This window comes from Anser cygnoides, chromosome 19 (assembly GCF_040182565.1).
Source record: "Anser cygnoides isolate HZ-2024a breed goose chromosome 19, Taihu_goose_T2T_genome, whole genome shotgun sequence".
NCBI lineage: Eukaryota > Metazoa > Chordata > Aves > Anseriformes > Anatidae > Anser > Anser cygnoides.
This window is the reverse complement of record NC_089891.1, coordinates 1,566,045-1,582,118: the sequence shown is the minus strand read 5'-3', so window position 1 is coordinate 1,582,118 and position 16,074 is coordinate 1,566,045. Positions and strand designations below refer to the sequence as shown.

Here is a 16,074-nt window from a genome sequence, read left to right as displayed (position 1 = left end):
CTACAGTTCCTCAAACTATACAAAACCATATAAAACACAGAATTCTCTCAGGCTTCAGGGAATAAAACACCTGCTAGAGGCTGATGAAATGCCCCTTTTTCTGAGCTAGTTTCTTGTCATTTCCTCAGGAGGCTGCTCAGGACACTGCAGAAGGCACAGATCCTGTCTGGTACTGCCCATTTTGCTTCCTGCCCCCTGCCCCCTCAACGTCCACCATCACAGCTTTCGCTCCCCTCACATCTCCCCGTCTCGTTTCCATTCACTGACTGTCCTGTCTCTGGGCCTAGGCAGCCTTCTGCTTAAAACAGACGTGGGATCCACCCTATACCTCCGCTACACTCATAAAACAAGCCCACATTGAGTCGAGCAAGAAAGAATTCAGCTTCATAGAAATAATCCCCCAAACTCCTATTATTAGCTTTTTGTAGCTACATTAATTTTAGAAGAAAAATTAGGTCCAAAGTGCTGAGCTCATTTTAATAAAGATTCACGGTCACAATTTAATCCCCTGACGAGGAAGAATCAGCTTTTGAGCACATCAGACTCATTACAAACTCCTCACAAAGTCATCAGAGTCCGACAAGTGGTGGCAGGGAAAACAGGCTAAAGGTGAACGAGTCTGTGCACGGATCAGATTAAACAGAAGTTATTGGACCTGCACTTCCCTTCACTGCCAGCAGCCGCGGGATTTCCAGGAGAGAGATGAAAGCACCCAGCAAAGAAGATAAACAAGCCAACAGCTCTGAAACAGGCGCACTGATAAAAACAACCAGGGAGGATGGGACTTGAGACAAACCAGAAAGTGCTGGAGATTTCGCAGTGTTTTCCAGGTGGGGATGGAGCCAGGGAGTGGGGCTGTAACCGGAGTGCCCTGTCCTGGGCATCTCGTCACTGCTGTCGTGGGTTGGTGTGGGGCAGGGTCCCTTCTGCTGCACGCGTCTCAGCCACTGTCCTTCCCTTCTGCAGCCAGCAACGAGCTGCAAGCCCCAGGAAAGCCCCAGACATCCAATATCGCACCTCAGTGACGGTTTCCTTCCTTCCACATTCACTTTAGCTCTTTCCATCCCGTTATTTTGGCTCAGGGCAAGGCAACGGGATCACGAAGGAGATCTGCGGTGACTTTGTCCTTCATTAGCACGTTTATTGGTGGTGATAAATGGAGCGGGAGGAAGCAGAGGCACCGGGGTGTTTCGTCATGGCCTCGCTCCGACATGGCCCAAGCAGCACCACAGGATGGGGAGCCCAGACCTCAGCCAGCACTGGAGTTCTGTGCAGGCACACTAAAAAAGGCGAGTCTCTGACCCAAAATATTCTGTAGAGCAGAATACTTAACACTTGGTGCTCTTCTCCAGGTGATATCATTTTGCTAGGCATTTTCTATGTCACTGTAACACTCGGCATAAGGACAGAGGAGTCTTGAGACAGTTTATGTCTCAAGAACTATGGATCTGGACTCCCTTAGGCAGGCAGCCTTGCCCACGTGGGAGAGGATGCTGGGTTTCCTCTGGTGGTGACTCCTCTCCCCAGAGCAGTGCCTCTGCACAGACCTCGGTCCCTGTGCAAGGGCGCAGGAAACAACCCGATGAGAAGAAGACGCAGATTTGTCCATCCCAACCTCACGCACCTTGCAAAGCACCCACCTTAGAGAAGCAGGGGCAGGGGGCAGAGTTTCAAGGCAGCTCTGGGCTAAAGATCCTTGCCATGGTGATTTTAACAAAGCCATGCCAGGGAGCTGGAAGACCTATAATGTTTGGAGATGGCCTCCCAGTAGGAGCCAAACCCGCTGCTTCCTCCTCAGAGAGCAAGTAGGAAGGAGTCTGGTTTGCAGCCTTTCACATAAGCTTTTATGGGATACCTAAAATAGGAGCATTGTCGCCAGAGGGAGGACAGATGAGCTGGGCTCACAGCACGCAGGGTTCAGAAGGGCACCGGCACTAAACCAGCTCACAGTGTCGCTCACCTGGGTGGTGACAGGCGACATGGGGCTCAGGCTGCCTCCTCCTGCCTCCCTTGAGTTCGGGGTCAGCTGCTGCTGAGGCCTGGGCACCCCAGGCAGTGATTTACCAGTGTGACCTGGGCATGTCCGCAAAGCCCAGCGCTCCTAGGGCAGAGCGGGTCTTCTGGAGGAAGAAAGAGACTGTCTGATTTCCCCAGTCATCCCCAGCACCGGAGCAGATCGAGATGGCAGAGCTAAAGCTTTCTTTGCCAACCTCATAGCCTGTGGGCTCTCCTAAGGGAGTCTCCAACCACGAGCTGTGGGCATTTAAACTTATGTTTAATGAGTCACAGCGTGATGTACAGGGGAGGAGACTTTTCAGGGGTGGTTTCCCCAGTCCTCCTTCTCCCCCTACACCACCCTCCCCACGTCCCTGAAAGCCACTCGTCTGCAGCTGCAGGGCATCGCTTCAGCTCCGTCTGCGTGCGCTCCTCTTTGCTGTGATTCCTCTCTGTCCTCTGCATGTCCTTACAGCTGGCAGTGCCTTGTATGTCTTCAGAAAATGTTTGTAAAGGCTTTAGTGTAGTTTGCAGTGGGACATTGGGGAAGCACCAGTACTTTGAGGAAATTCTGGCGTGGGGGCCCAGTGGCTCACAGCACTGAAATCGCCTGCGCTTGCAGAAAGCTTGCTCAAAGATACCTTAAAAAAAACGGTGGTGGCTGTGCCTGGGTCACTCTGGACACGGATAGCCCATTGCTAGCCCATCCGAAGGCACCCCCAATCACCCTGGAGAGGAATTGGTTCAGAGACGTGGGGAGTGCATTGGCCAGGTTGGGGGATGCCTTCTCCGCCCTGAGGGGGACAGCTGAGCCCGCACAGCAGGGACCTGGGACACAGCTGGGCTGGGTGCAGGCTGGTGTAGCAATTGCCGAGAAGCCTGGGGAGGCATCTCCCTGCACAGGGGGTGGCAGGGCCATGGGGCGACGCCTGGCAGCACTGCGTTCTGCTGTGGGCACTGCCCCGGGACAGAGACCTCCAGAGGAGGTGATGGAGCTCTGCCCCTGAGCTGCCTGGGGCAGTCCTGCTCGGACCCCCGGGCTCCATCAGCCCCGGCAGCCCACGCCTGTCTGTAGGGCTCCACGCAAACAACCTGTACGCGTTTATAGGGCCTGCTCACACACACTTACGGGCCCCACATCCCACGCACTCCAGCAGAGAACGTAACAATGCGTCTGTCCCCAGGGTCCCTAGAACCCATACACACCTACAGGGTCTACGTAGCCCTCAGACTTTTGCAGGGACGACCGCGTTCCCTGCCTGCACTTGCGGGGACTGTAACCTCACACCTGAACACCCGGCGCACACACTTCTAGGGACACACGGACTGCACACCCACACCCCCTGCACGCCCCTCTGGTCACCGCCGTCCCGTGCACGCCCACAGGGACGGCACAGCCCGGCGGGGCCGTGTCCCCCACTCCCCTCCCGCAGCCCCCGAGCCCACGGGCACCGCGCACAGCCCCGCGGGGCCCAGACCCCGCACAGCCCCGCGGGCACGGCGACCCCAGCCCGCACCCGGGGCCCCGGCGGCGGAGGGGCGGGGGGGGGGGTGGGGGGTGCGCGGTGCCCCGGGCGGGCCGGGGGGCTCGGGGGGGGGCTCGGACCCGGCCCGTCGGCGTGCGGTGACGCCGGCCCGGAGTGATGTAAGGAGCGGGCTCGGCGCCGGTGGGCGGGCTTAATCCGGAGCGGCTCGGCACGGCTCGGCTCGGCACGGAGCGCGGGCAGCCCGCCTGCTGCTCGCGGCCGCGCTGCGGTCCCGCTCCGGCATGGTAAGGCCGTGGGCGGGGGGCGGGCGGGGGCGGGCCGGGCTGCCCGGGGCGCGGCGCGCTCTGACCCTCTCCCCGTCTCTCGCAGCCCCTCGCCGGAGCAGCGCCGGCCCGCGCGGGACCCCGCCGCCTCCAGCCGCGCCCCGCCGGGCTCCGCCGGGCTCCGCCGGCATGAAGCGCCCGGCGCCGGGCGGCCGCCGCTGAGGAGCCCCCCGCGGCAGCGGCAGCGGCGCCCCCGCGCCCCATGGGGCAGCGCCGCGGCCGCTGAGCCCCGCGCCCCCCCCCCCCCCGCCCGCCGCCCGCCGCCGCCCCCCGGCCGCTCCCCGCCGCCGCCGCCCCCCGGCCCCCGCCTCGCCCCGCCATGGGGCCGCGGCACCTGCTGCCGCCGCTGCTCCTGCTGCTGCTCGCCCTGCAGCTCCCGGCCCCGCCGCCGGCCGCGCAGGCGGCCGGGCCCCCCCGCGCCAAGGGCAACCGGACCCAGGGGGCGGCGGCGCCGCGGCGGACCCCCAGGCCGGGCAAGGAGCCGCTCAACCAGACGCTGGCGGGCCCGGCGGCGGCCGCCCCCACGGCGCTGCCCGGGCGCGGTAAGGGCAGGACGCCCCCCGGCGGCGGGGGCGGCGGCGGGGGCTCGGCCCCGGCGCACGAGACGTGCTGGGGGTACTACGACGTGAGCGGGCAGTGGGACAAGGAGTTCGAGTGCAACAACAGCCTGACGGGCTTCCGCTACTGCTGCGGCACCTGCTTCTACCGCTTCTGCTGCAACAAGCGCGCCGAGAAGCTCAACCAGAGCCTGTGCCGCAACTACAAGAGCCCCGAGTGGGCCCACCCCACCACCGCCAGCGGCGCGCTGCCCGCCGACGGCAGCAACGGCGCCGACGGGGACGCCGACAAGTACGACCCGGACAAGGACAGCACCAACGCCACCGTCTACATCTCGTGCGGGGCCATCGCCTTCGTGCTCATCGCCGGCGTCTTCGCCAAGGTGGCCTACGACAAGGCGCGGCGCCCGCCCCGGGAGATGAACATACACAGGTGCGATGCCGTCCTCCCCCCCGCTGCCGTCTAGGGACGCCCCTTTGCCCGAAGGTTCCCCCGCTGCGCTGCCTGCCCAAGAGTTTTCCCTTTGCGCTGTCTGGCTAAGGGTTCCCCCATTGCACTACCCGTTCCGCTGTTCCTTCTCTCAACCAGCGGTCGGAGGTCTTCCCATCTGCGCAGCCTGTCAAAGAGTTTCCCCTTTGCCCCACCAGTCCAAGCATTTCCCCTTTGAGCCAGCCGTCCGAGCGTTCCCCTTTCGCACTGGCTGTCCGAGGGTTCCCCAACAGCACTACCTGTCCGAGGGGCACCCCTCCGAACTATGTGTCCAAGGCTTTGACTCATGGCCACTGCCTGGCCATGAGTTTCCCCCTTGCGCCACCCTTCCGAGCATTTCTGCTTTCCACTGGCTGTCTAAGGGCTCCCCTTTTGCCCGTCGTGGCCAGGTGATCTTCCATGGCACTGTCGCTTTCGAGGGTCTCCCCTTGAGCCACTCACCCCAGGTTTTCCCCTTTGCGTGGGCTGTCCAAGAGTTCCCTCTTGGCGCCACACAACGAAGGATTTTCCCTTTTACCATCCATCCAGGGCCCCCCCCTTGGCACTGTCTGTCCAGGCACCACCTCACCCCTTGACCCATTCCTCCCAAACCCCTCCAGCTTCAATCCCAGGGACCCGTCCCGGTGCCCCCCTCAGCTCCCCCCAGCCGCGGGGCACTTTCCCCTGCCCTCCGCCACTCCCCTCAGCACCACTGCTGCTGGCCCCAGGGGGGCTCCGGGGGTCCCCAACCCCATGGGTCCCACCCTTTAGGCCTTAGGAGCAGCACCCGCGGGGCAGCTGGGGAGAAGTTGAGGAAACGTGCAGGCAGTTTCTCTGCGTCCTCCCACCAAGTGTCTTTTGCCAGGCAGCCCCAGGGGTATTAGGGAAAGCAGTGGTAGCAGGGAGTGTGCTTTTTCTTCCATTGCTTTTTTCTCTCTCTCTCTTTTTCCCCTTTAAATCAGATAACTCAAGCTCATAGTCCTTTCTGCCTGACTGCTAGGGAAGTAGTTTGATATCCTTTCCTCGTTGCTGTTTTAACATTTTTAATAAGAGAAAACTCTTTTGATGTGTCAGAGAAAAGCCTGTTTAAAAGCAAAAGCTCGGGCTTCCATTGTACTTCTCCTTTTGGACAAACACATGTACGTTCTCAGCTCACATTCAAGTCCCTTCAAATGGTGTGTACTTCTAGAGTGCTGGGAATCCAGGAGGTTCCCATGTTTGAACATAAATTGTCGAGGAGCTTCTTTATAAGAACAGCTGTGAGCACATCAGTGAGAAAAGTCCTTGCATCTTGTAGATGATGTTCCATAGAAATTATTTTAATTAAGAACTTTTAATCAAAACAAGTAAAACCTTGGATCGTATTTTTGAGACTGAACTTCAAACGCAGTCAACAGAGTCTGAGGGGAAGAATTTTAGCTTTTTACACTGAAAAAATAGGTGAATGACGCAGTTTTTATTTATTTGGGAAGATGTGTTTTATTTAGACTTCTTGCTTTATAAGCCTACACACACGGGGGTGCTGGCTGGTGTAAATTGCCGTTTCCTCAGTGAAGCCAAAAAGTAATGCTGCTTTACACTTGCTGAGGGTTTGGCCCATGTATTCCACCACAAACCCCATCACTGCAAGAAAATAACTTTGCAATGTTAGAAATACTGTAATAACTCTTTAGTCACCTGTGTCTGTGCGGGTCCTGAAAACAGCATAGTCAGAAAATGGGCTCTTTTAAGTATTTTCTTAACTAAGGGCTAGTTCCCCAACTGTCCAGCTCATTTGGCTTCAAGGCAACTTTGCCTGTGCATTATCTTCACACTAAATTTGGAGATCTGGCTCGTGTGCCCATATGTTACTTCTGCTCTAGCTCCAGTGAGCTATGGGGTTGGCTCCTTTGAAATCAGAGACAGTGTTGCCAGACTTGTCTGAATTATTCCTGATGTTTTCATTTCTTTGATGCTTGCTTTTCTTTATTTAGATAAGTTCTGGTGAAATGATTCACCTGTGTGTAGAAGTATGAATGGCAGATTGAGTGCTTGGAAAGCTTGACTTTCGGTGCATTTTAAGGAATTGATTGACTTCTATAATATGGTAGCTGGTAAAAGATTATACCTTTCAGAGCTCTGTTACCTGAACTTGATCAACATTGCACGATGGTTTAAATATTATGAAGTGCATTTCCAGCAGACAGGGTCTGCACTATCTGAGGAATAATGCTATCTGTGCTCTAAGCAGAATGTAAATGTGCGGAGTGGAATGGTTTGTCTTTGTTTGCTTCTGAGAACTGCTGCTGAGTAACAGGGAAAGAGAAAACCAGAATGTAGTCAGATATTTATATCTGTTTGAGGCTGTGTCAATTGGAGTTAAGTGTAACATCCAGAATAATTCACTGTAGGGATGACACGTGCGTTAAATCTCCGTGTGCATCCCACCAAAACCTCTGGGATGAGGAGAGCAAGAGTTTAAACAGAAATCCTCCCTGTCCTAGAAACAGCCCCTCGCGAGCAGTATCCTACACGCGGGGAAGATTAAGCAAGACCCCCCTGCACTTCAGCATAAGCAAGATCCTGCTTTAAATTTCATTTCATCGTAAATGGTCGGTTAGCAGAGCTGTGTGTAGATGCTGCTTCTCTGCTACCTTCTCATCCAGCTTTTACAGAAAATCCTTATTAACTCCGTTAGAAGGAACGTTTTGATGGAGGCAGGGCTCATTTTTCTGTCTTTTGATAGAAAGGAGAGTTAACAAATCCACAGGAGAACCGTCACTCTCATGTGGAATGAAAGGCCGACTGTGCGCTACGATATGCGTGTGCATTTCAGAGCTGAAGATCCGCTCCTGCTTTCAGGCACCACCACGCACCTTTAAAGCAGAGGCACTGCTGTGATCCCGGGCAGAGCAGCGCCAGGAACTGATACTTAGGTTCATTTGTAAGAGCAGTAAGTGGAAGTGCTTTGAAAAACAGGAGCTAAAATATTCATATTTTACAGAAACACTTGGAACGTTTTAAACGCGGCTGATTTTTTTTGATGATTATAGGATCTTTCAGCCTGACCATATGTGACTGCCTCTTGTCTGGATCTTGCTCTGGAGTTACACAGCCGGAACTGATGCATGCTGGGCTCCAGAGAGAAATTGGGGCTGATTTCTGAGAGTTATACCGAGCGATGCTTTGCCTGCTCTTAATCTCTGGTTGCAGGTTTGTTTTTGTCAGTTTGTCATTTTTTTTTTTTTTTTCCTCAAGCATTTCTTAAGTGAGCAGACTATTTGCTTTATTTTCAGTGCAGGAACGAGTTAGGGAATCTTGTGCAGTGAACGAGGAATATCAGCTATTTGTTTTCAAAGCTGGTTATGTTCTGTAGCAAGGAGGGGCGACCCAGAATATTTTCCTCCCGTGGTCATGGCCCTAAATCCCCGCGCTACAGTACATAAATGATTCACTGTTAGTACTGTCGCTCTGTGACCCCTATTTAGCCCTCAGCAGCAGGAACCATTGCACTCATTGCTCAGTTAGGAATGCACAAATTGGAAAACTGTTTATAGTTTACAGCTAGGGTTGGAAATGTTACTGATTGCTTGCCGCATGGACAGCCGAAGCCTTTGCTTGCGAGCCAGAGAGAGCTAGTGGCAGTGGTGGCCCCAGGGCGGCGGTGGAAGCCCAGCTGTTCTTGCGTAGCTGTGAGAAGCAGCGCTGGGATTTTTCCCAGCAAATGAGCTCTGTGCTCTGCTAAAAGGCCGCTCGCTGGCTCCGTCCAAGCACGGCGTGTGTGCGATGAATGTTTTGGCTTTTGAAAGGGAGAAGGGACACAGGCGCCTTCTGCTCGGAGCGCTTCGCGGTCCCCTGCTCCCAGGGCGTCTTTGTTGCTGCAAAGAGGAAAGATATTTGTGCTCCTCTTTTCTTCAGTCCCTGCCCGCGCATCCTCCGCTCTGTGAATAACAACAGTGACTGTCTCTATAAATGAACATCCTTTTCCCAAGCAGGCCCCGGTTGTTAAATTGATCCGTTTCTTGCCATTTTCATTCCGCAGCTCTGAATTTCAACAGGAACTGGAGGCAATGGATCTGTTTGTCCACAGACCCAGGAACGTGGTGTGCACGGTTTTGCACAAAGCTTAAATACAGGAGGTTTTCTCTTCCTGCAGGGTGCCCCTCACCACGGCTCTCGGATCCTGTGGTTGCCAGAGGAGTCACTGGAGGGTAGCTGGTTTCAGCCCTCTTTAGAAACAGTGGATCTTGTCACAGCTACCTGTCTCTTGGCTTAGTTTTGTGAATCGCGATCACAGCTGGCTCATCCAGCTCTCCTCTCCACTGCCATGCGTTGCTCGAGCCAAGCAATCAGACCTCGTACCTCCCCAGGGCAGGGAGAGTGCTGCGAGCACACGTCTGGCCATGGGGATTGCATGGAGAAAATTATTTCTGTGATTCTGTCATTGTTTTCTTGTTCTTTCTGCTGATTTGTTTTTATGCTCTGCTTATTTTTACTCCACTCTGTCTCATTCAACCGACTCGCTCACGTCCCTTTCAGCTGCTCCTTGCCCTGCTTTGTATCCGTTGTTCCTGATGTTTCTGAGTCTCGGTCGTGTTGCCTCGGAGCAGGTGCCCATGACTAGTCCTGCTTCCAGCCAGCACCGCCTTGTGTAGCTGCTGTAGCTCCCGGCGGGGAGAAGCCCCGAGCCTTCTGCTGTTTGACAGTGATGGGCTGCCCCTTCCCAGCGAGCCCAGCCAGGGCAGGATATGTGCGCCTGTGTGTGGTGTACCTGGACAACCCCTCCTTTCGTTTGCTTCACTTACATGTACTGGGGAAGCCTTGGTCTGAAGCACTGGTCACAGTTTGGTAACTGGGTTTTGCTGTGCTTGCCACACAAAATCTGCTTTGGAAAGCCTTTGGTAACAGCACGGAGACTCTGGCTGCCCCTGAGTTTTCTCTTTTCTTTTTGAACTTCTCCCAGTAAGAGAGGCTGCTTTTAAAAACCATGCTCCCTCCATTGAATCCTTTCAGCATCTCTGTTTCTCATATATTTGATATTTTTCTGCTTTCTAATTAACTTCCTCTATTAGTAACCCTCCATCACAAAGTGCCAAGGGAATCCAGCCCAGCTCTGAACTTGTTTTCTTTTAGTCTCATATCCTTAACTACCAGTTGATCTCTGTGTCTTTGGAGATCAGAAGCCTTTTAAAACTTCTGTTTCACATAAGAAGATCTAAACCTTATCAGGAAAACCAGATCATGGTGTTTTTTTGCCTGCCTTTGCCCCTACTCGCATGGGCAATCTGTATTTCCTTAGATCTGGGTGCTCTGTATTGTGCTGAGGTCTCAAATATCTCATTACCCAGGCAGATAAGCCTGAAATTCTTTCACAACAAATAATTTGCTGGGCTTTGGCCCTTGCCCCAGTCTCCTTTGTTGCAATGACAGGAACTTTTAGAGAAAGTAGAGGCTGCATCAGTAAGTTTAAAGTCCTTAAGTTGTACCTACAACATAGTCTTTGGTGCAAAATAGACGCCTTGTGCAGGAAACTGCTTCTGTGTGCAGAACAACTGGCCTGTCTTTCAAAGTGCTGCACATCCACCAAATGCTCTCGTTGGCTTTGTGCATGCAGACGCACGAGCACAAACAATAGCACACTGTAAAACTGTACCAGGCCTAATTCCTGTAGATTTTCATCATTCTGGAATACCTACTATTTTTATTTTACCTTCTTTCTCCAACCAGGATGAATGCTGAGTTCCTTTTCTGTACAACAGCACTGCTCCCAGCGCTTTCCAGCACCCAAGCCTGCTTTCCCAGGCACGCCGCTTCACCAGGCTCGCCCTTGTGCTCTGGATGAAGCCGGGGAAGGCTGGCACCGAGTCAGGAAGCTTCAATTTTTACTTTTTAGTGACAAAAGCTTTGCATAACAGTCTTTCTCTTTGGACCCAATGTGTCACTTCCCGAAGGTTTTTGTACTATCCGTTGTTGTTCAGTGATTGTAGCAAATTCCTTGCCCACGTCACAATAAGAGCTGGACTTAATCAATGTGTATGTTAATGCTAGAGATGTAAACTGCTTGAGTAATGTGTTCAGTTTAAGCACTGCTGGCATTTAATATCCTAGATACAGAATGAAGAACCTGTCCCAAAGACAGGAGCTTTATTTTCCTGTTGCTGATTCCACCTCACATTTAAAGACAGGAGATACGATGAGCTCACAGCGAAACTTGTGTTCTTGTTTCAATATAACTCCTATGCCTCTTCTGTTTCAGCAGAAGGGTATGTTCCACATACCTACCTCCATACAGTGGATGCAGATCTATAATGTAATTACATCACTTCTGTGTTAGCTTTGAGTTCACCAGGAATACGTCCGGCCTCATTCTTTTGTCATAAACGGGAATAAGGATCCGGCCCCTAGTATGTTTGTAGTTAAGTTTTCAGTGAAATTTTTTATTAAAGATGGCCTAAATTCCAGAAGCTTCATAGATAGTTGTTTTTCAGAAGACATCTGACTTGTCCTTCTTACATTTATTTTTAAGAAAGAAAACTTCCTTAGCTTTACTGAGTGCAGGAACTTAAATGCTTTGCTCTTGGGTGTCCTCATGCTTAAATCCTTCTCCTTCGTAACGCCACGTATGTGTTCACCCATTCCTGTGCACATACATACACTCACAGACATACTCAGGCATCTGCCATGTGCCCCCTCGAGTTACTGCAAATGACCATTTCCAGGGTTCCTCCCCAGAAACCCTTCTCAGAAGTTGCAGATACTTTCACTTCTCAATGCAGAGACCAGTTATCTCTTTTGCTGATCTGGGACTTGTGTGTCTATAGCACGCTGCCCAGCCCCTGCACCTTCAGAGGCAGTGTCTGAGGGGGCAGAATTACTTCCAGCCCTCCAGGTCTGCATCTTCAGGGTTTGTTGGCAGCAGCATCCCCATGTGTCCCTCCATGTATCGCTTTGCAGTGGTTTCTCAGGCACTGCTGTGTAATCAGTAAATGCCCCATCCTCCTGGTGGTAAGATCAAAGATCACCCATCGCTTGCAGGTGATCTGGCTCCTAGCTGGACAAACCACCTCCCACAGCCGAACTGCTTTTTTTTTCTGGGTTAGTAAGAGGGCACCAGGGAGTCTTTAACCTCACTCTTTTTTTAAGGACTTTGTAGTGAAATCCTGGCCATGCTGAAGTCGATTGGAGTTCTGCCACAAACTCCATCACAGCTATGCTTTTAGCAGGCTTTTAGCTCAGCCAGACATTGCTCTTTTTGTTGCGTTCTGCCAGATCCATTTGGTCATTCTTTTTCTATTCTTCCCCAAATTCACAGGGACTTGGAATAGACAATTCTGTTTTCTAACACCCCCCCCTCCTTGCCCACACGTGAGGAAGTCAGATCCCCAAGAGAGGGGATTTTCAGAAGGCACTTGACTGAATTTGTGAGTGTACAATCTGCACTGCTGAAAACAGTCAATCCCTTTTCCTGTCCACCATCTGCAGAGTTCTCTTCTCCATTCTGATTTCCCACAGATGACATCCTGGCCTTCTGGAGTTGCCAGCAAAGCTCCCCATGTCTTCAGTAGAAGGGAGACCTGTGTCTATGCTCACACTATCAGTTGGTGCTGAAAACCTGTGGATATTGGGAAAACAGGACACCACTTTCTAAAAATACTGTGGTGAAGGACAGCACTCCTCCAGCCTGCTGTTACCTCACTGGTAATGAAGACAGGAGGTTAAGTTTCGTGGCAGGGTTGGTGAATGGGCAGCATGTGCTTAAGCGAGCTGATCCTCTGCAGCCACTGCAAGTTTTTCTTCCCTCCAGCCACGAGGTCCTTCAGCCTCTGCAGATGAGCGTTGCCTCTGCACCATACTCCCTCCTCTTTTCCCCTTCTGCTGCCTGATGTCTGTCCAGCTGAGGCAGGGGCTGTTCTTCCTTCTGCAGATCAGAGTCTCTACCAAATAATGTATCTTACTTTATTATAGTCATCCAGGAAGCGATGCCACACCTCAGGACGCTGTTAGCTGAAGGGTTTGACATGCACTTCCCATGACGATGTGTAGCCCCAAGATTAAGTAAAATAAGGCAGATAGCAGGGCAGGCTCTATGCTGTCTCTCAGAGCTCTTTTCAGAGGCAAATGCTGAAGTGTGGCAAACTCAACTCTTAAAACAACCATTCCTTCCTGTTTCAGCTTTTTGCTTCTCCCCGTCTAACTAGGACCTGCTTTCCCCCCCCCCCTCCCCCCCTCCACTCCAAAAGGAGAGGGTTGTTTGTGCACTGGAGGTAGCCCGTCAAATGCAATCCTTCTCTCTTGCGTGCACGGTGCTGTCCCTGAGGCTCTGACATGAGTTCTGCATTTCCACAGATATGTCCTGCAAAAACCTGACCAGCATCCAGGGATAGCTGGATGTGTGTGTTCAGGTGGAGCGTCCTGGGCTAGTGGACAGGGCGCTCAGCTGGGAAACTGGGGGCTGTGGTCCCAGCCCTGTCCCAAGCTTTCTCAGTGACCCCAAGCAAATCCTTTCTCCTTCAGTGCACAGAGCACTTGAGAGCAAGGAATTCCTCCCCAGGGGTGCAGGAGACAAGCAAATCACCACACCGGTGTTGCTGAAGCCAGGAAGCTGCAGTGGTGGTGCCTGTGGAAGATGGGAGGGTTTCCAGGTTCCTGTAGGACCTGTCTCTCAGCCTGGGCCTGCTCTCAGTGCCGTTGCCCAGCCTGAGGACACCCCACTGGAGTTGTTGTTTTAGGGTGGGTCCAGAAGGATCGGGATCTGCTTCCTAGAGGGAATTCCCTCTGCTGTGTTTTGAGCCCATTTCGTTGTGGGGTCATGGGTCTGCATCCTCCTGTGGGATAGTCCGGGTTGGCTGCACGAACTTCACAAAATTGCTGAGGCTGGAGGTGCTTCTGGGGGATTTAGTCCAGACTCAAAGCAGGACCAGCTACAGGAGGTTGCCTACAGCCAGGGCCAGTTGGGTTTTGAATGTCACCAGGGATGGAGACTCGGACAGGCTGGGAAACGTGTTTCAGTGTTTTGTCACCCTTAGCACAAAACAGTTTTCCTTGTGTGTGAATGGAGTTTCCTGTATTCCAGTTTGTGCACGTAACCTCTTGTCCAGTCACCGGACACAGCTGAGAAGAGCCTGGCTCCTCCTTTACACCCCCGGTCTGGGTGTTGGCACACATTGATGAGGGCCCCGAGCTTTCTCCAGGCCGAACAGGCCCAGCTCGCACAGCCTCTCGCCCATACAGGAGGTGCTTTAAGCCCTTCACTGGTTTTGTGAGCCTTCACTGGTTTTGTGAGCCTTCACTGGGCCTGCTCGAGGATGTCCCCGGGGAGCCCAGCACTGGACGCGGCCCTCCAGGTGTGTCTCACCAGAGCTGAGTAGAGAGGAAGGATCATCTCCCTTGAGCCTGCAGAAGCTTTATTGGCAATTTACTCCCCTGTTGCACAAAGAGGCTCCTCTGCCCCAGCCCACATCAGTATCCTCCACATATCTGCTGGACCCTACCTGTTCTTCAACGTGGTTACTTCCTGTCTGTTTCCTACATTTTATCACCCTTTCTCCTCACTTTCTCCTTGTTCTGTTTTCTTTTTCCATTACCCCCTGCCATTGCCCCTCTCCCAGCTTGCCCTCACTCTTTTCTCTTTTTGTCTGCTGATTGCATCCTTCAGCATCGGGATCCCAGCTAACAACCAGCCTTGCTGCCCTCCTGCTTACACCATCCCCTTTGTCCCTTTGAATTTCCAACAAGCCATTTTCTTCCCCTTTTGAAAATGGCCACGACTGTTTATTTGCACTAAGGTCCTTGTGTTTGTCCCACTGTGTTTCTCCCCTAAGAACTAGTCTGAAGTTACACAAGCTCCTTACCCGCCGAGCTGTCTGGGACCTGGGATGCCTTACAAGACATCACTGGGTCTTTTTCTGCGCTGCTAGTCTAGCACTGGTCTGGGATAACGTCCCTGATGTCAGTACCTCTGTTCTGGGTTTACATGGAAAGAAGCTTTAGTGTTCTCAATTAAATGAGGTTAATGAAAACACTGTCGTAAATTGTTATCTCAGGGTATGATTGCACAGTTACGCAGCTCTGGCCACTCCACCTGCTGCCACAGGTAACGCATTCTTGCAAGTGAGGTTTGTTTCCCTGAGATAAAACGCATGTCGTCTTAGAACGATTTCTGGAGTGCCTTGTAGCCTGGGGCAGGTGAGTAGGATGCTGTTGACATCACTGAGACTAATTACACCCAAATGGCTGCACATGCAAGACCCAAATATTTCCAGTGACTTTATTACCCTGCTCGAAGCTTTACCCTGAAGCTTTTTCAGTGGATGATTAGATAGGTGTACCTGAAAAGCTCATGCTGACCAAATCCTTCCTCGGTAAGCGTGACTGACCTTCCACCAACGTGGGATTCAGCCCTCTGTGCTTTATGGAAATAAACTGGATCCCACAAAGAGATGTGATTGAATTGGCAAGGAGCTAACCAGTTTGATCCAAGTTTGACTCTCACCTCCACGTGTAGTGTTTTGTTCTGCTGGTGCTGGACAGTGTATTTTTCTTCATAAACATTAAAGAAGAGGACTAAGAGTGAGCAATCAGGACACACAACTGTGTCCTGACTGATGTGCTTAGAGATATATACCTTCGGCATGGTTGAACTCACATTATTTTAGTCCCATACACTTACGAGCTATGCCTTGCTTTTGATGGTTATGTTCAATTTATCTCACGTGTAGCCTGACATAGCAGACATCACTTTCCTGAGTATCACCCGTGATAACCTCAGTGCTCCTGAGGGTAACAGTCTCCTCCCTGCCATGTGGCTGGCACCTGGCTAGAAAGCATTTCCATGTCATCTTCTGACCAACACCTAACCCAGAGAGTAGCTCTTGTCGCTGCGCCTCCAGGAGGAAAAACAAAGAAGGGAGTAAACTCAGTTTTAGCATCTGAGCTGTGCTTGTGCTGGTGCTGAGTACCAGTGGGTTCAGCTCCTGTGTGTTACCAAGCAGAGCTTTATGGGGAACTGGTTGCAAACTGAAATATTACCCAGACGTGGTTTGCCCTCATGGAGGGCAGCAGGTTCAGGGTTCGCCTCTCAGGTAGATAGAGTCTGAGAGGCTGGCTGGCTCCAGTCCTATTAAAACATAGTCCCTTTAATTGCCTCAGTTATTTTTAGTGAATGGAGGCAAACTGTCCGCACAGGAGGCAAGAAAGGTAGTTCTTAGGACTGTATCAAACCTCAGTCAGAGATCAATAATGGTAGAAGAGAACAGAGTCAGAAG

General features: G+C 52.5%; 1 protein-coding gene across 2 annotated transcripts in view; it reads left to right on the top strand.

The window, feature by feature from the left end:
- Positions 1-4,107: 4,107 nt before the first annotated feature.
- SHISA6 (shisa family member 6) overlaps positions 4,108-16,074 on the top strand; it is a 257,507-nt gene continuing 245,540 nt past the window's right edge. The window contains exon 1 of one of the 2 annotated variants that reach the window (XM_013199461.3): positions 4,108-4,795. In XM_013199461.3, the coding sequence (XP_013054915.3) occupies positions 4,125-4,795 (671 nt within the window). In that variant the 5' untranslated portion in view covers positions 4,108-4,124. The remainder of the gene's footprint in view (positions 4,796-16,074) is intronic. The other variant, XM_066980305.1, reaches the window with a different exon arrangement.